The following is a 22,113-nucleotide window of genomic DNA, read 5'->3' on the forward strand; positions in this document are numbered from 1 at the left end:
TCACTAAACTTCTCATGTGGAGCGAAAACTCAAACTCCAAAAGAACTCCAAAAAAAAAAAAAAGAGCAAAAATAAAATTAATGTAGATATCTCTGTTACAATCAACTGCATTTAACACTGAATTTAATATTTTGCTTATTAAGTGTTACCTGCCTGTAACTTTTCCCACATGCCAGTTTACATTAGTCATTTTTGCTGTGAAAAAGTTTATGGCATGTTGCTGTCAAAAATTAATGCAAAGGGAAATATTTAACTTGGAACATGCATGAGAAGTAATTTCAGTGTGGGGGGTTTAGTGTGCTTTTTCTGCCTGTGCATATTATAGAGTAAAGAGCTATAATGATTAATAAAAAGAATTGTCTTAATGAAAGTGATGAATAAATGAAGTGTCTTTTTATGTCATCAACACTGGATGTCTGGCCTTGAAATAAAGGCCAAGGGGTAGGTTCCTCATCAGTCAGATCTTGTTCACAATGGTCGCTAAGGAAAGGGATGACAGCCTTAAAAGAGAGAGATTTAGGAGGAAAAGGTGCAACCGTCTGTGTGCCTTGTTTGGAAAGAAAAGCTTCCATGGAGAAAATGAGTTATCCTGAGGTTTAGCTTGTGATTTGAGCATATTTTTGGGCTCAGCTTTTTATTATTTGCACCACTTTACCTTTGTGTGAGGTATTACAACAGCATTTTGAATTGGCTAATACTCTGGTATAACACGGGTGAAAGAGAACATAAGAGATTTTAAAAACAAGCCAAACATTGTCCATTGAAGGCAATCATAGCCAGAGCTGGCACAAGTTGGAGGAGATTGAAGTACCAACAGCAAATTTCAATGTTTCTTTGCAGTAAAGTATTTGAGAACAGCTCCATGTTTGATACTCCTGTTAAGAATGAAAATGCCTCATTTATGTTTTAATGTATTCCACTTTTAAACCGAATAAAAGAATGAGTTAATTCGATTTAATTCCAGAATGTTAAGCTTCCACCTGTGACGCTGTGGCTGGATAGCTGAATGCATACTTTGTATTCAGGCTGTACCTTCCAGTTGCATTCAAGTCTTCAGTGGAGAGGAGCACTGTATAAAATATGCTGTAGATTGCGTCTTAGGTAGGCATTTAATAATAGTCGTGGATCAACTGGTGTCTTAATGTGTCTTTGCTGACTTTTTTTTAACCTAATAATTCTGTGAAAGTGCAATTTTATAGGGTAGCTTGTATCTAAAAAAAGGCTCTCCCACCTTCTGCAAATCCTACATGACAATTTATTTTCAACTAAAAATAATACATAATTATATATATATATATATGCAGTATGTATATATAGAGAAGCATGTGCGTGCATATACGTATAAAAATAAAAATCATGCACACTGCCGTGATACCCTGGAAACCTCCATTTCTCTACAGGAAAAGCTCTCTAATAAAATTACCTCTTTTTCAGATATTAAAAGAAATGCACTGACCTCTTTCAGGGTAGGAAGGCTAGGAAAGTTTTGCGAGTCTTATGAAGAAATGGGAACAGACAGCGTCAAAATTACAAATCCCCTGAGACATTTTGGTCTTATGTCAGAACTGAAGTGTTTCCCTTCTCAGGCAAAATACTGATGTTTGCAATGAAAGAAAGAGAATTTTCAAGGTTAGTTTTCCGGGTTATTGGCATTTTCTCTAGAAAGCAGACACCTTTTGAAGAATTTTTGTTTAATGGGAGGCCTAATTTTTTTCACGCAGTATGGAACGTGCTGCAGGGAGAAAGTCCTGTTCTTTGCCTTAACACATCAGAGCTGAATACCAGCACAGCCTTGGCAAATCCTGGAAAAGTTGCTTTTCCTGAGGGTAAATTAATGCAGCGTGTGCAGGTATGCCTGTGACTGGAGCACGCAGAACCTATTTTAACATGGATTTGGTGAGGCTTTCTCTCTTAACAGATGAGCTAATGCCATCACCTAGCAATTATCAAGTAGTGTGATGTTATGTAATGAGAGCATAAATAGCACAAGGACTAAAACTAGTAAATCTAACAGACTAGTGAGCAGACAAGAGCAGGAATACTATTTGGAACATTTTGATTAACAGCTGAACACTGTCATTTAAGCAGAAGTTTAGATTTGATGTTGCAGTAAAACTGCAGGCTGGGAGAGCTGTGGTCCCTCATTTGGAGTGACATTCGAGCTGTGCCCTGTGGATAAATCACTTGACCTCTGCATGCCTCTTTAAAGGAAGTTAGAAATTCGGAATAAGGCAAAGGGTTCATACTTGAGATTTCTTAAGCAAGCTCATTATCTTATGTATGAATTAAGACTACCTGTGGACTTTGTTTCCCAGTGGCTGTTGGACAAATAACCTGTGCCCTGCAGTTCAAACTACCTGATAATTTCCCTATTGGTGTGAAGTCTTTCAGGGTCATTTCTGTACTTGTTTGGCAGGGTTCAGAGAGATAACGTGTAAGAAGGGCAAGAGGTCACATTTGCCTGGAGAAGGGAGGCTGTGTGGAAGGAGATACTCTCTCCAGCCCCGTGGAGACATGGGTGGGATCCAAAGCTTTCATCTCCTTTGGGATCTGGAATGCTTCTCCAAGGAAGCATGGACCGGGAAATGTGACTTGTTTCTGAAAAGCTTTGTCTCTGAGAGTTGCCAGCAGAAAATGCTTCCTAAAGGTCCCCTGTAGTTTAAGGCAGAGGTAGATGATTGAAGCAGGGCTTGCAAGGTGCATTGCTCTATGCTCTAAACTTCAGGATGGTCTGAACCTTCAGTGCTGCTTTTCTGGCACCTACAGGCATATGAGAGGATCTTCTGCACTTGCAGAATGTAAAAGGCTTCAAAACTACATTGGAAGTAAGCGGCTAAATTAAAGGAATATTAGAAATAAGCTCATGGACTACTGCAGTGGTAAGCAAGAGCACAGACAGGGGAGTACATGCCACCTTGCTGCACTACTTCATCTAATGGCCTTAGAGGTTTCCTTACAGGTGCTCCTTAGCTGTGAAGCCTTCAAACAAATAAAGAAACAGAAAGAAAATTTATAGCTGCCAGGTTGCTGCCAGAGTGGTTTGTTAGTTTGTTTGTTTTTTATTTTCAGTTTTAATCATCTGCTACTGATAAATTCCACTGCCCTTGTGGTAACTTCTCACATTAACATTGATATATTATGGGTTTTTTAAAACAGACAAAAATATTGCAATTACTAATTAAAGCAATTCATGTATTCAGCCAGGCACTGCCAGAAAGAGTTGTGGTTTCCTAATTGTTTGGTGCCTTGAGCAATATACCTGTTATAAATTCTTAATTGAACTTTGTATTATGGCTGGTATGATTTGAAATATTCATAGCTGTTTTGTTTTATTTGATTGTTTTCACTCCAGCTCTTCATTGAGAAGTGTATCAACTGGATCTTCAAGACCTTCCAAAGTGTGTTTGGTGTGTGGAGATGAGGCATCTGGATGTCATTATGGGGTGGTTACATGTGGCAGCTGTAAAGTTTTCTTCAAGAGAGCAGTAGAAGGTAAGAAAACACAAAACAAAATATATCAACACAAAAGACAAAAACCTTTTTTTCTTTTTTTAAGAAATATATATATACAAACATATAAATTTTCCTATGTGTTTTCTGCTGTTGGTAAAATTCGATGTTGTTAATATGAAAAAAAAAAAAAAAGGTTGAGTGACCTTTACTGACATTGTAAGCAACTTCTTCAAGTGGAAAAATGGTTTTTAATATCTGATAATAAAGAGTTCATGGCATACAAAGGGCATAAATATTATATAGATTTTTGGAAGTCTTTGCTGATGAGTAAATGTTCTTACACAACCGCAGATGAACTAGGAGATAGTTACTTACTGATTTATCTTCACGGGAAAAAATAAAACAACCTAGAAGGAAAAGAACAGACTCTTAATATGGTGTCCAGCTTGTGCACTGGGAAGAGTGAGGCAGTGTGAGGTGTGATTAATTTCTTCTGTGATCATTAAATCTACTTCTGATGGCAATAAGGATTTAGCTCTCTGTTAAATAGACCTGGAGGGCTTGTGCGTCATTGAAGTCAAGACTTCGTGTCATGTCTATCAATCTATTTATCTATCTATCATCAAAAGTGTCAATCTAATTGGAATTAACTTCCCAAAGTTACAAGGGCATGGAAGAGGTTTCCCCTTGCTGAAAACATCTTCTCTTACAGTTGTGCTGTAGCTGACCTTAATGTCCTCATTCCCCAACTTCTTCTTTAGAATTTAGTTGCTTGATAAAGGACATGTACTGGAAAACCTTCCTTTTTTTGGGTGAGTGATTTCTTCCATGTGCTTCCACACCATATTGTGGATGGCTCTTCAGACATCCATGTCTGAGCTGATCCCTGAATCGTGAGAAGATTCTTTTTGGTTGGGTGGTGGTGATGGTGAAGCCTTCCTTATACCTGCATATGCTGTGTGAAGTGACAGCACCTTCTGTTGCCTTCTTTCCTGCTTCCCAGGAAAGCTTCCTCTCCTGTCTTGAATCACTGTAATTTCAAGGTACTATTTGTCCACATTTGCATCTCTTTTGCTGACCATTACAACATCGTATGATGGATGTTCCCATGCAGATTTACAGGAATTTATGAAAAATTTCTAAGGAGTCCCTTCAGGAGTTAACAGAGCAGCAAGACTCTGTTTCCAAGCCTCAGAAGCCAAAATTACTAGGAAAGGATTACTCTCTGATCAAGCATAGAAATACAGTTTTAAAATGTAATTAAAACTGATAATTACTGAATGTTTGCAAGTTAAGCAAAAAAAAATTTAAAAAATTAAGAGAAAGCTACCCTGTCATCCCTAAAAAATTTGATGTGTATTAGATTAGTTTAAAATACATTTTTTAGAGTCATTATAGTAGCATACATGTACCTACCAGTGGTATGTGAGCACTGACTAGACTTCTCGGTACGCATTTGACTGAACTCTTGATGGTACCAGTAGCGTTGTTGTTAGGCAGACACTGAAATTTTGTCTTGGCTTCCACTTTTTTTTTAATACATTGTAGAGTGTTAGCCCCAAAAGGGCATTGCAAAAACATAATTAACATATTGGCTTCAAACATCCTGGCACTGTCCATATAAATACAAAAGTTTGTGTAGGTAGTCTTGTAACAAGAAGTTTCTTGTAGAGTCATCCTAAATTTTTCAGTTGGTAACAGGACCAATGAAACACCCCCTCCTGAGTTTTCCAATTTGAAATAATTGAAACAAATATTTGTAGCCCAGGGACACACACATTTCTCTCATGATCCACTAAGCATTCCTCAGTTGAAGATATCCCTGCTCTCTGCAAGGAACTTTAAAGGTCTGCTCCGACTCAGCCCCTCTATCAATCTGTGAAGTGGGGAGACAAATTCGGTCAAAAAGCATGGAAACAGAGAAAGGAGGGATTAGGGGGGAGAAAACTCTGCACACCACCCAACTTTTTGGGTCTCAGCTGGAACTGGTAACATTATCAGCACACCTTGAACAGCCCTTGAGTGCCAATTCCTTTGTGCTTCTCTGAAATCCTACAAAACCGGAGGGATTGTAACAGAAAATAACAACTGTATTGGAATTTAAAACCAAGAAACTAAGAACAAAGAGACTAAAGTTAGCATTTCAAATTGTAAATCTGGTAATTGTATTTCCAGTTAAACGTATTTTGGAACTTTCAGGAAATGTCTGATGGATTTATGAGAAGCAGAGAGCTGTAGATCAAAAAATTATTAAAATGGGTTTATTGGTGAAATTTCAAGAGTAATTTCAGATGGCATTAAATCCAAGGCTGAAAATTATCCAGGTACTAGTTTCAATATCAAGTAGGCACGGACCTTTTGATGACTGGCTTGATGAACAGGAGGCTGATTTGAAGAAACGTGATTTTGTCATTAACATAAATTTGATCTGCCTTGCAAACACTAAAAATCCCTAGACTGTAAAAGTGTTGGTAAATGGTGCAACTGCAAAAGTTAAGGTATATACATCCAGAGTATATTTTTACATAGGTTAATTTTATTCTATGGGTTTTTTCCTCGATTACAGATGTGGCCAATCCTACAGTAATTTGAACTTGAATTTATGATCAAAATAGAGTCATATGCTGAAAATACGCTGTACTGTGAGGGAATCTAAAGCACCTGGCCAGGCTTGTCATCTCTTTTTCCACTGAAGCAGCTTTCTCTAAGGAGTGTAACAGGCTTGAAGTCAGAAATCACAGCTGTTCTTGCCTATGCTCTGCATTTTCAGTCTTCATTTGTTCAAGTTCCAGACAAGTATGAGGTAATCTCTCCTAAATCAAAATTTATATTGTTTCGTAAGTTGCTAATCTTTTATTCTTCCGTTGGCTTGGAAGTAAGAAAAAAGGAAGGCATTTTTTCATCTCCATATGGTGCTAAAGACTACAGCAAAAATGACCATTTTCTTCCAGTTATTTTGCATATTTGCTTGGAGATTTTTGGGTGCTTAAAATGGAGCATTAAAAAGTTATACTGGACTGGTTATAGGGAAGCTTGTCCTTTTTTAAAAAAATACAAAGATGGGATAATTCAGCAAAGATCAGATTCTGTTCTTTATTTGTGTTCCGGAAGGTTAACCTTAAAGCTAGTTTTTCAATCTTAAGTTAAAAAATAAATTTCTCTTCGGCTCTGAAAAAAAAACCACAGGCACAACAACAGAAGTTTCTAGGGTTATGGGGTTTGTTTCTCACCTGAACTTTTGCCAGTTTACAGTGGAGGGATAATTTGGCTGAAGGAAGCTTTTCAGTCTGATCTGATGCCTCCTGGGTGTAGCAAACCTGCTGTGCCCCTGAGTGAGCAGTGTAGGAACAAAGAAACCCTACCTGTTTTTTTCAGAAACGGGTGCTTTTCCTATGCACTGTAAGTGAAAGAACTTCCCAAGGCTTGAAAAGCCCTAGTAGAAGAGAAACTAAAGGTTCTCTCTGTGTGCCACCTTCATTTTTAAAATGTTTTCATTTGAAGTGGAGAGCTTATCAAGGTGTGAGAAACGCTCACATCCATAACTCTTGAATAATTTCACTAATTAGCATAACTTTTTATAGAATGCTCCTGGTGAACTGGAGAGTTAACTGTATTGATAATTTTAAAAAGCAATACTTCTTATGCTGTATGAAACAGAAATTGACACATAACAGGCGTTTTGCACACCATTCTGCAGTGTCTGCACCCATGAATTTTGTAGGTCTGTATTACTGTAATTAATTATACATACAGTTCTTCACTCTCGACTCTTCTGTTCATTCACTGTGAGGGAGTCAGTGTTTTTCCATAACAGGCTGCAATTTTCCTTTTATCCACTTTCCTAAGGTCCGTGGCCTCTCTAAATTTGACACCACTCAGTACAGATGTCCATATGTTTTCATAGAAATTTTTATGTGGGATTTGAAGTTGACTCTGTTCCTGACCTGTTGCAAGAATCTGTTTTACAACCTATCAAACAGAAATATTAGGTGAAGAGCAAGCAGATGGGTGATCTGCTGAGGGCAAGTGAGCTGGTCAAATTCATGTAGCAGCTGCTACTCTTACTTGATATGCTATGGTTAATAGGTGTAAAATAAAATTTAAATAATTAAGTCATTATAGGTTTGAAGCTGCCACCAGCCTTCCATGCTTTCATAGATACATGAAAAGGAATTTTCCTGGGTTTAGCTCTGGCAGGCAGTATTGCTCTGTGAAATGAAGTCTTCATTCCTTCTCCAGGCTGGCTTTAGTTATTCCAGCTCCAAGCTCGGAGTTGAGGAGACTGGTAGGAGGAAGGTGCTATAAAAATTTGCAATGGGATCCCAAAAAGGAGAAAAAAAACCACCAAAAACCCCAAGCAGCAAGAGTTCAGACATAAGACAAAAAGAAAAGAATAAAGGATCAAACATATATTGCAATTGAATATTTTAAAGCTGGGGAGAGGTGAAATGTGAGGAAAATCTTTCTTTGTCGCTCTTGGGAATGCGTGGCCTATATGGAAAACACTGTCCAATGTTCAGTAAAAAATGCTGGATGCATTCAGGCGAATGTGAAGTGGAGCACCAGGGGACCAAGCATAATGTGGTGGCATTTCAGATAGGAGGGGACAGATTTGGGAACCACCAAGGTGATAGAGTGCCTTGCTTTGAAAACAAGCACAGAGCGAGTGGGTTTAGCAGCTGCAGTGCCACGAAGAACATAAGTTGGTTAATAGCTGTGAAAATGATACAAAAAATATTTTATATCAAGGGAGCTGAAAATCTGCATTCATTCCTTTCCAAAAGCATTAATAATTTCTTCCCTCCCCCAAGACTTCCCAACATTTGCAGTTTTTTTTAAGGGTAACTTATTTACTGTGTGAACTGGTGTTGCTGTGGAGAGGAATAGATGAGTATGAGGATGAGAATTTAAATATGGGCAGCAGTCTAGCCTTGAAAAACGCACACACAGGGCTGCGTGCAACTATTCTTTTCCTGCACTTTGTCATTTGTCTTCTGTTCTTTGTTTTATGAATATTAATTTCTAGCCTGCTTCATCTGTAAAATAATATATTCAGTAGGTGATAGCCAGCCTGCACAAGCGCAGATACCCAGTAAATGGAACATGGATGCAGTGGTAAGGTTGGTTTATCTTGGGCAGAAGCCTTCCATTGCCACAAACTCAGGCACCATGAAGACTTCTACATGCTTACCTTCTACATCCTGTTAAGAGCAGGGAAATTTTGGCATTCACATGATGTGACAGGGAACTCAGTTGCAGTAATTTGTTGTTGTTTTCTTTTTTAACACATGACAGGGGTAGCATCCCAGTGGGTCAGAGTCTTCCTGAGGGGGGGATGGCCCTGCCAGTGCATGCTGATTTAAGGTACCCACAAAAATTTGGCTAACACATGTTCCAATGCTATGTCCAGTAATTTAGTGTTTTCTTGAGTATGTCAACTGCCTTTTCCTGAAAAAGGAACGGATCTCTTTTCCTATAGGAAAGGTAGACTTCCAGGATGCTTCCTGGGAAATTGATCTTCTAGGAAGGAGTTCCAAGTTGGCTGAGCCACTTGCATAGTGTAGTTTCACAAAATGGATGTGTAAAAGTCAGATGCACCAAGTACTTCAAGCCATCAGGCAAGTATTCACACTGTCACGGTATAAGTGATGCTGCAAGTGCTTATGTGGTGTGTTGAGTATAGTTCTGGTCACCAGCATGTTAAAGACAGCTTGATTCAGAGTCAAGTAAACACATGAGGAGAGCTTTTGAAATGATCTGGGAAATAAAAATTTATCTTATGTCAGGTGACTGAATGCTTTTATCTTTTTTTAGCCTACCCAAAAAGAGTCTGAGTTGGGACATGATTGCTGTCTATAAATATTTCACAGTTGAGGAATAGACAACCGAGAGGGAGGAGAATTTATTTTGAACTAAGAACTGTACTGAAATAAGAGTAAATGGGTAAAAATCCCATTAGTTAGTTTGCTATTTTGAGAAGGCTGTAAACCACCAAAAAGAGAGACTTTTATGAGGGCACTTTCCTGAAAGGAGTAAGAAGGATTTAAGTGCTAACTTAAATTGCTCATAAGAGAAGTAGGCAGTGATATAATTTAGTTCTCTGTGATAATAAATGATAAGCCAGAGGTCTCTTTTGGTTAATGCTGTATCCTGGTGAGGCTGGAGACTTCAACTAACTCCAAAAATGGAGGAAGTGTGAGTAATAGAGCGGGTGGACTAACTAATACGTTTTTAGAATATTCCATTTGTAATGATGGGGAATGACTAGATCTTAACAGGAATAGAGAACTTCAGTTTGTAAAAATTGATGTGAAGTGTTCAGATCTTGCATAAGGCAGAATTGCTTTGTACTTGTACTAGCAGATGACTGTCTGTCTCCTGCAATGACTTTTCTCATTTTGAGTTAAAAAAAAAACTCAGGAGAATGAAATCCTTTGGAAACAACTCCATCCTACCCAGCTAAGCCTCTATAGGTATCCCCCCAGGCCCCATCAGATCTTTGCTGATGGGTTTTTGTTTTGTTTTGTAATGCCTGATACAGTGCAACTAAAGGGATGACTAAAGCGGACAAAGGGATAATGAGCAGACATTTAAATTGGAATTTGCTGTTGGACAGAAATATATGGACAAGATCTATATCAAACAGCATAAAACATACCAAATATCATAAAACATCCTTAATCAGGTGCTTTAGCTCCTTGCAGCTATGGTAGTTGTTCTTAAGAGGTATTACTTTATAAAATGCTTTTATCTGCCTGCCTTGGCAGCCTCTAGAAGCAGTGTTAAAATTTTCACTTTTAGGAGCAAATAGCACTTCCCTTCTACAACCCTCAAGTTCCTGAAATTTTTTCAAGCCTGAAAAGGCTCTTCAAGTCTCAGGATAAGTAGTTAAAAGCCAAAAGGGGATAATCCTGCAAGGGGCCTTCATCACTCCAATGTTAGAGATAAGGAATTTTACAGTGTCGTGGCTGAAAGAAATTCTTAATAGATAAAACTGGAAAATAAATATATAAGGCTAGAAACAAAGCATCTTTTTGTGCCTCCTAATCCCATTTTAAATAAGGGGATGGGAAAACAGTCTTCAGACAAAAAAAAAGGGAATGAAAAAGAGAGAGAAAATGTACATACAGATCTCTCTGTTGTAGACAGAGGGAACAAGGCATCTGCTAGCATCTCAGATATAAATAGAGTGGGAAAGGTAATGGCAAATCTCCCATTGCTTTAAATGAAGCCAGGATTTCATCCTTTTTTTGGAGCACAGTTTTAGGTTGTTGAAGTTTGGGAGTGTCTCTGTTAGGTTTGAAGCCTAGACTTCCACAGGGGCAGTTTTGTCAGGTTTTTAGAAACAATAATGGCCCATGGTCAGCATTGAAGCCCACAGGTCCTTATTGTTGAAGGAGAGAATATTCTGACCAAATTAGACCAAAAATATATTACCTATTTTTAAGCTATGAAATTATTTGGTGCCACTTCTCACTGTTGAATTGCCAAATCCAGGGCCCTAAAATAGGGAACATGAGTTAGCAGTCCGTTCCCACCTATTTCAAGAGTGATGATGATGTTTGGCTTCTGGATGTACCTTGTCTATGCTAAGAGCAAGTAGAAACAAGCAGTTTGGAGTTACTGCTCCTCCGTGGGGATTCTTATATTAGGTGCAACAGTGGGTCTCAGGAGGTTTGAGCTGGTTGGGTTTTTTTTAAAGTTTGCTAATTTTAAAATATATTGGGGAGGGGGGAAAAAAAATCAAGTTTCCAAAATAGTCACTAAGTATGAAAGTAATGAACGTTCGTGGCCTGCGTCGTCTTTGTTCATCTGCACTGCATGTAATGATTCCTAATTCAGCCTTAATTACACAATCCCATACAGCTTTTTCCATTACACCTCTGCCTTGTTCATTGAACAGATTGGATAGTGTTCAATTAATGAGCAGCTATTCAATATCTTATATTCTTCTCGTTGCTCCATGTATGGTCCTGTGCCTTCACTGCTGATTACTATTCATCCCTTGCTCAGAATACATAATTACTCATTTCTTACAAAGCTTTTTTTTGTGGTGCTTTCACTAATATCTTAGTGCTTCACAATCATTGTTTAATTTATGAGATGAGTGGTTATTACCCCTGTTTTACAGTTGAGGAGGTAAGGCACAGATTAAGCTCAGACATACCCACAGATCTGGGGTTCATGATTTATGATATTTAGGACCTCAGGGGCAGAAGTACTTGGTATTTTATAGCACTTAGTATGTCCAAAATGCAGTTCCCCTTGATTTTACTTACAGCTATAGTCACTTAAACCACTGCAAGTCAGTCTCTGGATCTCAAGCTGGATGTTCAGGAAACAGGGAGGATAATTAGTGTTTTTTCTTGCATATTTTTATAAAGTCCATGGCAAAGGAGATGCCAGTTCTCCAGGGCACCTTCCTCATGCATTGACTTTCTCTCTTCTTCCTTTCTCTCTTTCTTCTTCAAATCCCTGTAATCCTTTGTGTACTTTGTTCTCAGTAGCATGAGAATGTGGGCTCCAAGGACAAGAGTCCTTTTGACTTCAGTCCTGATTCATCCTAAATCACCATCCACATTGTCCCCAGGGTATGCTAGAGGTCTGGCAAGGCAGGGCCAGGGGTGTAGAAGTAAGATGTAATGTAGTGAGAGACATGGAGAGTTAGATCAGAATTCAGGTTTCGAGGTGTTGGGAAGTCTAAGATTTCTTACCTGTTCAGCAACAGCAGCCAGAGCAAGGTTCCTAGGATGCAGGAAACACTGATAATGGTGGTGCTTCCTAGGAAAGCTGCTTGGAGCTCAATAGGTGCCTAAACCATTTGACTGGAGTGAGTTTGGGAAGGCTGTAATGCTGCTTCTCTAGTACATGCTGATACTTCCATTAGTGGGAACTCCTCAGGGCAACCTGTTTGATCATCCTCTCCATTAAAAAAAATGTATTCTTGCTCTTCTTAAAGACTGAAATGACTGCCGAAGACTACATCCTTCAAGTCTTCCTAACAGAATTTTTTTTGCTGATTTATTAAATCATAACTTTAAAAAAAGGTCCATCTACAGATTTTCTTCGATGGTAATGCCAGAGGAGGACCAGTAATAAGGGCAAAAAGCTGTAATGGAATTACTGCTTTAGGCAGTAGGTTTTTCTGTTTAATGAAACTACTCAGTGCCTCCTGCCTGGAAAAGAATGTCTGAAGAAATTCAAAAGGGCTAAATAAATGCCTCAGAAAATAAATGTGGAAAGGTTATGGTTTAAAAATTTATTCTAGAGATTCAGAACGTAGGTTGACAAGTCACAGGGTGAGAAAAATGCCAAAATGGGAATAGTTTCTGCAATAGAAAGACAGATACATTATTTTAAAACACAATGTGATGTCCATATTACAGAAGAGGAGTGTAATGGTGGTTTTGAAGAAAATTGTGCTTCTTTGAAACTTTTGGACTGTTCTTGCAGGATGCCAAAAAAAGACATTGCCATTTGCATGTTACTGAATATACCGGTAAATATTTTGAATATTTTTTTATTCTTGTAATTTTAACATTTCACACTTTTTCCAGAAAAGGTGTCATTACTTTCAGCATTAAGGCATTTGTATCAGATTTTTACATCTAATTTCATCTTCCTTTAATTCCTCTCGATTCTCACAGAAAACCATACCCAGGATCGTGACATTTTCCCAACTCATTTGCCATTCATGGTGTATTTGCATTCATTTTGGGCTACCAGGCAGAAGAACTAGAGCATATTTCCCTCATTTGCATTCTGCCTGTTCATTTTGCTTCCTCTGGAAATCAGTTTATGGTGCTCTCCAGGACAGAGGAGGACCAGACCCGATGTTTGGGACTTGCAAAGCCTTCTCCTTCACGTAGCAAATAACTGATGTGGTCCTGTGAGGTGGAAGGGGACAACTGGCCAACAATTCCCACAGAGTCACAGCAGCCAGGCTGACTCCAGAGCAGGGGGAGGGGTGGTGTTAGAAAAGGTGATGTTGCTTTCCCAGGGAGGACTGAACGATGCCGTGTGTGGGAGCAGGGCTGGAAAACCAAGCTGGAAGGGTTTTGAACAGGAACAATCCAAATTGTGGTTTGGAGGTTTACAAACCTTTTGCATGCTCTGCACAAGTTCTTTGATAAGCCTCTTCTTGATTAGGCTTTTTTAATTTAAAGCTAATGCCTGTGGGGAAGAAGTGCAATTGTTCTGTCCTTTAAAAACTTGGGCATTTATGCAAGTTTCCTGTAAGCATTTTAGGAATCTAACTATATCATTCCATTTCTGGAAGGACATTTTTTGTCTTGGGTGTTTAGCTGTAGATGAGTATTATTATATGTATTTCACAGACTCGTGCTCTAATTTTTTTTTCTAAGAATAATTATATATTTGGAGCTAAGCGTTCAATTATTTATTCATCCATTTTACCACGTGGACTTAGCAAATGGACTTGTGTTAGCCTATACACCATATCATGCATGCAAATTCCACTCTTAACAATACTGCTTGAAATTATGTAAGCGATAGGTGCTAATTTTCTCTGATACAACAGAATGATAATGATGGACTGTTGGGAAAAAATAATAATAAGTACTTCTTAGGTTGTGTGCACTGGCATACTAAACTATTCATAAAATTAAAAAAGGATAATGAAAAGACACTAACCTACTTTTAAAATGATGCCTTTTACTTGCAGTCTTTTTTAGTGATAACAGGAAGAGAGTATTCCTACACTGACAGCACCATATTCCTGAAACTATCAGGTCGTACACTCATTTCTTTTGGGGGAGGGTGGCTGTTTATGGCTTCACATGCAAGGTGTAAGCAGCCAGGCAGTTGAATTCTAGATGTTCAGGTGGTTTATAGAGCCCTGAGAACTACGAGTAGTATTTCATATTCCATTCTTCCGCACTGTCATCATGCAGGTAACTCTGTCCTGAATGTAGGGCAGCAGGCAGTCTGTCAAGTGCACTATATTTTAATACAGAAACATTGCATACAGCTTTATAAAATGAATGATGGTGCTGGAAAATAGTGCAAACACTTGGACACGGTGGTTTGCATTGAGCTGCATCTTCTCTTGCTTCCCTTCTATTTCATGAAGGAATCCACTTCCATGTAAGAAATTTAGAAAGAATACCTAGCAATTATTCCATGTTAATTATTCATTTCAAAGTAGGAAGAGGAAATATGGCAAGGATGAGATCTTTCACTGACTGTTTAATAATAAAAGATCCTTCGTGGAAAGCTTATGAAAAAATGAAGGACACAAAAAGCACAAGCAAAACATATGTATTAGTACATGCTAAAAGCTCTGTGATGAGACAAAAGAGGGTTGAGCAGCAGAGGGGTTTTGAACAGCATTTGGGTAAATTTGCTTACTTGAGCATCTCTTTTTCCATTGAGTTAGAAAATGTTCCAGAAATAGAAAACTGAAGAGCAGTATCATCTTTCTGAAATTCATTTCAGCCCTTCCTATTGCCATTCTCACACTCGCTGTACTTTCTACTACCATTCCACAAAGAAAGTGAGAAAGTCCTTGTTACTGTCACCATTCTTTGTGTCCTTGAAGCCTTCAATAACAAGCTCACGATGCAAGAACACCTGTTTCCCACAAGGAATAAGGTGGGAAATGCTATGTGTGTTTCTACAGCCCAAGGTGCCCACTCAGGTTCTACAGGGAAAGGTGGATCTGAGGTATTGCCAGATAATGCAAGTGGGGCTAATCCAAAGTCCGTATGCAAGTGCATTATGGGGATTATGCAATCCTTAATCCTAAAATCAATATGCCTGGGAATTTCATGGAGGCTTCACTCTGAACGTAGGTTGTCAACTGAAAAAATGAGGGAAATCCTTAGAATTAAATTATTTCCATCCAGCTGTGGGACAAATGTAAGATTTCAGCAGGAATCAGAAACAAAGGTTTAGGAGAAGAGGGGAGAAGGGCCCCTGGCATCCAGCAAGGGCACAGAGCAGGCCACAGCGAAAACATTTCTCCCGTTCCAGACGCGGAGGTCACGCCTTACAGTGGCACTTGCCAAGACTAATAAAGGAAGATTAAATTTAAAGTCAGAGGAAGATACTTGTTCAGAAAAAAGCCCTGGTGCTCGGCCCCTTCGTGTCTTTGTCACGGACTGAGTTGGCATGTGCATGCTTAGCTTGTGTCCTTCTGCCAGGCTTTTACCATTTGCTCTCTGTGCTTCCTCACCTCTCTGGGTCTCATGGGAGTAGGGTTTACAAACAGCAGATTTGGGAATGTGAGGAATATGTGTGAGAGCCCAGGGACTTAGGGGTCATGTGGCTGAGCCTGTGAAGGGGCAGAATAGCAAACCTGTCTACAGGGGAGGGCAGTCAGGAAGGATCTTGGGGACAGGGATCTAAACAGGGCCACCTGTTGCAGTGCAGCAGCTATCCTGGAGCATGTTTTAGCAGGCTGCTGAAGGCAATCTGTTGCTTTTCTTTTGTCCTTTACTCCGGGACTTCCCCTCAGTTAATATGTGCAATTCAGGTATTCTGTTTATCCAGTTTAGTCAAATTTATAGTAAGTATCCCTTTTTATTAATCAGCCTGTCAGTGTTTGGGTTTTTTTGGGAAGGTTTTCTAGGTGTTTTTTCCCCTGTATGTAAACACAGTGTACCTTTTGTTTCCTGGGAACCCTTGACCTCAGCAGAAGCGTGGCTTCTCAGTGCTCTATTAGCAGGGTTAATGCCATTTTGCACAACTATAACTAATGGCCATTGAGAACTGCCAGAAGCCTGCCGTGGGTTTTTCCTCATGCCTGACCCTGTTGGGGAGCAGCGCATTAATCAGTGCTCCCTGTCACGGTTTATTGCTTAATGATGAGGGTTAACTGACCACTTCCTAGGAATAATGAAAAACAGAGGTCAGCAATCACTGGCTGAGTGGGGAGAGGAGCTATTCCCACTTGTGCTTCTACTCTTTTCGTCCTCGGGCAGCGACAAATGTGTCCGCTTCACCACTTCAGCGTGAGCGCTTATCTTCAGCATTCATCTTAATTATACATCAATCCCCGTCACGTGCTTGCCCAATTGAAACAATCAAAACCACCGAGCCGGTTACCTAATTAAAGTCAGTGTAATCATATTTGCGGGAAAGCACTGTTCGCTTTGGCAAAGCCTGTTTCGGGAGGGTGTTCCTGCAGCCGCAGTGCAACGTGTGCTTGCGGCGCTGGAACTCCCCAGGCCAAACATTTTGATGATGGCTCAGTAATCCGTGTCCCTTCCAAGCTCTGTAGTTTCATTTTTGCGTGCAGGTACAGAAACTGCCACAGTCAGGTGCTGATGGATGCTGGGTCACAAATTCACTCTGGAGGATGCTTTGAATTTTCTTTTTCTCCAGGCTGTAGTTTTACTGCTGGCTGTGGTTTGTGCAGGTCTCACATACGTGGGATGTCGCTGCTGGCCAGTGGCGCACCCATGGCTAGGTGGGCAGAAGTTACTCGCTACATGTACAGGAGGTATTTGAGCAGGGAACATGTCCTGGGAGAAACATCCCTCATTTGTCTTCCCCTCTTCAGCTATGGGGTGTGCTTGCTCTGCCTCCCAGCCTGGATTGCAGGGCTGTAGGGTGTGGGATATGCTCCTCTGCTCAGTAGTTAGGGTCTTAAAGCCCCGTTTCCTCTTCCTACAAAGTTTTAGAAAAGCAGAGAATGTAAATTACAGGCCAGGGGTTGTCATTGCTTTCTAAGGTTATGTTTTTGCTGAAGGGGGAGAGGTGAGATGGGATGTGTGTGGGATATCCATCCCTTGGTGCAGCACTCCTCTGCTACTGCAGCACGACACAGCACAGTGAGGCCGTGTAGGTGTCTGCTAGCAGTAACCTGGGGGCCAGGCAGGTCACTGGGGACAGGTTTTCGGGGACATTTTTACATCCATAAGTTCTTATGGCTGCCACTAGCTGTTTTCCCTGTGCTTACAGAGAGCAGCTGAGAGTGGCATCAGGCTGTTTTGGGCCCACCCCCGAGATAAACTCAGCAAGTCAAGTCCCAGGGCCCATGAAAGCTTGTAGGCAGAGCTAGGAGCACGGGGCACCAGCTCCAGTTGCCTCACATGGAGACCTGTACCCCAGCCAGCAGGGTGTCAGCCTCCTTGAAAAGCAGTCTCTTTTAAAAATGCTAAACAGTCAGAAAAATCTAGTTATGGAAGTGACAGGTCAGGCTCAGTGAATTAATAGACGTTTATTTTTTGCCTTACTCTTTGCTTGCCTTTGCTTTTGCAACCTGTGCCTCATTCCTCTTTCCTCCAAGCTGTTCCCTTGCTGTATCTTGAGAGTGTGATGGGGATTTTCTGCACGTAGTCCCTGTGCCAAAGCATTGCCTGGCACATGGAAGAGATGGCTGGAGCACAAGCTCAGCTCAGACCCTCTGCCCTGGTCCGTGCTCTTTGCAGGAGGGAGCTTTGGAGGTTGGCAGCCAACCTCCACCAAAACCTTTGCAAATCACATCACGTACAAACTGCAACTTTTCAGTATTTTATACTGTGATCCGTTATAATTTTAAGTGATAATGTATGAGATGGCAAAAGGCACATCTGTGGTATCAGAGCAGTGATGCTTCAAAGGGTCTGTCTCAAAGTGTGAAGGCTCTTGAGCTTCTCAAATGTCTGTGAAAAATGTAACACGGGAGAAAACCAACATGTTCCTCCCTACCCTTATTCACAAACTTACTTTGCACTAAGCTCGGTGCTTCTAGCTGATACATTCTTACTCTCGCAAAATAAAATTCAGCCTCAGGCTGACACACAGCATGGAAAATTTCAGCCCTAACTGCTAATGTGTGTTAAAGTTATAAGCAATAGAAAGTGAGGTCTTAAAATGAGAAGTGTCAGGCAACCTTAACTGTATGTAGATCTACCATATTCACTGACAATAATTTGGTTTTTGACAGATTTCAACCAATTTGCAGATTAATTTTGACAAATACTATACAGAGGAAGAGGGAGAAGAAGTCCTTGCAGTAGGACTATCAAGCTTATAGGTGTGACTTTGTATGTAGTCAAAGCAATGATCAACCACACAGTCATTTTACCTTCTGCCAAACCTGCAAAACTGTGCTGCAGAAAGTCCGTAAAAATAAAAAAACCATAAGGTAAAATCAAGGCAACAATGCACTGAAGCTGGGACCTGTTGACTTCTTGCCTGTTCTTAGCTCATTCTATGAGTCTAAATGTAGGCTGCAGAAAAATGTTGAGTTAATAAAATTATTGCAAAAGTTGTAGCTTAAAGCTTGCATTGCTTGCATAAACAAAAGCCTCAGCCAGCATGCTATTCAGGTATGCATAGCCAGCACAGTTTTAGTAACAAATGCTGACTTTCCAGTAAACACTGCGGACTTCTATTTCGTCTCTCATTTATGCACTAAGAATCTGTCCAGGGTATTTTTCCTGAGTAGAACTATGAACTTTACTTATTTGGAGCATCAAGAAATGATTTTAAGCCCAAGCCAGGTGAAGGGGTTTCAGGTGGAGGTGTGGGGGCACAGGATTACCTTTAGGTTAACATTTTGGGGGGGGAGCGCTCTCCTGGTGGTACAGGAATTCTGTGTGCCTAAACATGGCTGTTGGCCTGGAATGTTGCTTGGAGGATATATAGCAAGCTGCATCACAGCAGGCTCATTTGCAGGCTGCCTGCAGCTGGGCTTTGCTGGTTTTTGGCTAGTTTTTTGGTGCTTGGTTGTTTTGAGGGGTTTCTTTCCAGATCACATGCAAAACCTGTGTGAATGGTAATCGCCTGTTCCCTGGATCAGGCTCTGGCAGTCTCTACATGACTTTTAAAGTGTCTTTCAGTAGAGCCTTGCTGACAGCTCAACAGTTACGTAAAATGCTGCCTTCCTAAAAATCATTTCACAGCAATGTCAGTGTGTGAGGAGCTAGGTTAATCCAGTTACTTTCCTGCTGGGATATAATTTGTCATTTTGCAGAACCGTTCCACCTGGCTTACAGAGTCTGGGGTAAAAAATGTTTGCTTAGTTGTGTCTCTTTACCTGGACAGGATAACTTGGTGCTATATATGTTTGTGGCAAAGGCTTGCATGGGCAAAACTGCTTTTATTGAACAGTCCTGTTGTTTTACGGACGATAAACTTTAGATGTGAATAACCCATTTCATTATCAGCAGTAAAATGTGAAATTTCAAGCAATGCAATCCCCATCTTTTATGGTAGCTCGTTTAGTCATAATTAATTCCTGGGAGGATTTTGCTGGTATGTAGCCTAATTTTTTTTTCCTTTGCTTAATCTCATTCTCTTCATCAGGTCAAAAATCTTTGGCTACTCGGTATTCTTAAAACTAGGCACATGCTTAGGTGCCCAAGGCAAAAGGGCTGAAGGCACGTGACTGGGGACTTGAACTAGGCTCTTATCATTTCCCGTCTCTAATTATCAGAGAAGTTACAGGCGGGTAAAAAGGGCTACTTGGAGTTTTCTTGGTAAATCAGTCCCTCTGGCTTCTAATCATTTCCGTTCCACTTCTCTGGACTTCCTCCAGTTTGTTTATATCTTCCAGTAATGTAGTGCCTGAACTGCATACAATATTCCAGGTGTGGCTGCGGAAGAAATGCACAGAGCACTGCTGTGCCAGCCTGCCCCACCGTGTAATGCTTTCACAGAGCAAGCCAGGGGTCTCACTGGCACTTTTGATTCTCCTCTGACACATTGCTTCTTACATCCAGATTATCCTCATATTCCTAGGTCTCTCTCCACGGTGATGCTTTCCAAATTTTGCTTCGTTCCTGTGCCTTGTTAACTCTTGATTTTGGATTTCTCTCTTGGTACGTGCAGTAGCATTTTTTCCAACTGCAGTTTTACTGCTTGTTTCCTGTCTTTTCTTCCAGTTTCTCTACACCCCTTTGTATTATTTTTCTGTCCTTACTTGTGTCGGCTACTCCTCCTTTCTTCCTACTTCACTGACGTCTCTCTGATACTTCACAGGATATCGTCACAGCGTGATAAACTCTGAATTTGGCAGTCACTTATCATCAGTAGGAATTTGCTGTAGAAATTCTTAATTATAGAATTGGTATAGTGTCCTTCCATCACATATATCTTGCCAGATAATAACAATGAACTGGATCCTAGATTTCCTGCTCACTGTATAAACAGCCGTTTCAGGTGAGGAGTAGAGGGAGAGAGAGGTTAGTGGATAAGAAATGTAATGGATAAAATGAACTGGGCATTGTGCATCAGTGAATAAATAAAACACGTTTTCTGCATGAGTGCATCTCCCAGTGGTGTTTCCATATTTGTATCCTTCACCCTTTAAAGGAAGTATTCCTGACCTGCTGGGTGGCTCAGCATCTTCAGGGACCATTACCTTGGAACTGTGAGGGGTAAGGATGCTTGCTCCTGGAGGCAGGAGGAGTGCACTGTGCCCCGGAGGGGACTGCCAACCAGCACTGCATTTTTCTGCAGAGGAATTGTGGATTTCTTACACTGGTGGCCTGATTTCCCCTTTTACTCAGTGTAGACACCTGAACTTGAGTAAATGGAGTTTCCCTAGTTGCATCAGCACTAGTGTAGAGAGATCTTCTTTCTATACTGGCTTCTCCAGGCTTGGAGGGGCTGTAATGGCAGAGCGAGTCAGGCTCGGGTTATCTTTTTGCAGGTCTCCACTCCCTTTCAAAAATGAGTTCACTTCCACATTTTGTCTTGTCTACTTCAACGAAGGTCTTCTGGTTAACTCAAAGTCCGTCTGTCTCTTTGGAAATCCCTCAAAAACCAGCAACCACCAATCTTTCCACATAACTTTTTAATTATTTCTGCATGTGAGTTTTGGCTGTGGTCCAACGTTGAAATCATTATGCTGTTTCAGAGTGTAAATAAGTGGGACTGGATTAATAAATTGTATGAAACATGGTGCCACACTTCATTATAATCCATTTATCAAAGTGGAAAAACCTTTTAGTACATAAAGTGCATCTGCTTTTAATTTTCATTTTGATCTTTTCTTTGTGTGTTTTCAGACACAAGTGCACATTTTCAGGGAGGCTTTTAATGCTGCTGCCTGGCAGTTTCAAAGTTACTTCTGAGGATGGCAAAGCAGCCTAGCAAAATTGGGATGTATAAGGAAAAGTATAGGACTGGATTATTTTCTCATAATTATAAACCGCACTGCAATACATCACAAGGAAATCTGTCTTAAATAGAGGGCAGATTTAGTTTTTTTAATGCTAGTGACCTTTTTAAAATTTCCATTTTCTTAATGCAGATTTTGTCATTTTTACTTACAAAGTGTATTTCAGACAAGTGGACTTTACCTTTAGTCAGTGTAATTTTCCCCACGATAAAACAATTGATCTTGATGCCAGTAGTGAAGCTCACCTTTTCCAGAGTACAGAAACACATTTTGAGCCACATGGAACTGCAGTTAAGCTCAGACCATGGTTTTGCACTAAGAGACCAGCACCCTCATCATCTCTTTCCTTCCCTAACCTCTCCTGCAAGCCTCAGTGCCAACAGCTGCTCCTGAAGAGAATGGACTCTGTCCCTGGCTGATTTCTATCACTCTAATGAGCAAATTGCTGTATTTTATGAGGATAAGTCCAAAGTATTTTCTTGCTGTTGATGCATTTCTTGTAAGCAATGGCATTTCATTTCATGTGAGATCGTATTAAATAGCTACTTGCAGGAAACTAAAATGAATTCAAGCTGCTTAATACT

The 22,113-nt window shown here is 40.3% G+C and overlaps 1 protein-coding gene across 3 annotated transcripts in view; it reads left to right on the forward strand.

The window, feature by feature from the left end:
• NR3C2 (nuclear receptor subfamily 3 group C member 2) overlaps positions 1-22,113 on the forward strand; it is a 190,069-nt gene that overhangs the window by 107,433 nt on the left and 60,523 nt on the right. For all 3 annotated transcript variants that reach the window (XM_066186504.1, XM_066186505.1, XM_066186503.1), the window contains one exon: positions 3,353-3,492. In XM_066186504.1, the coding sequence (XP_066042601.1) occupies positions 3,353-3,492 (140 nt within the window). The remainder of the gene's footprint in view (positions 1-3,352; positions 3,493-22,113) is intronic.

Source organism: Chamaea fasciata, unplaced genomic scaffold, assembly GCF_029207755.1.
Source record: "Chamaea fasciata isolate MVZ Bird 193981 ecotype frontalis unplaced genomic scaffold, bChaFas1.0.hap1 SCAF_6, whole genome shotgun sequence".
NCBI lineage: Eukaryota > Metazoa > Chordata > Aves > Passeriformes > Sylviidae > Chamaea > Chamaea fasciata.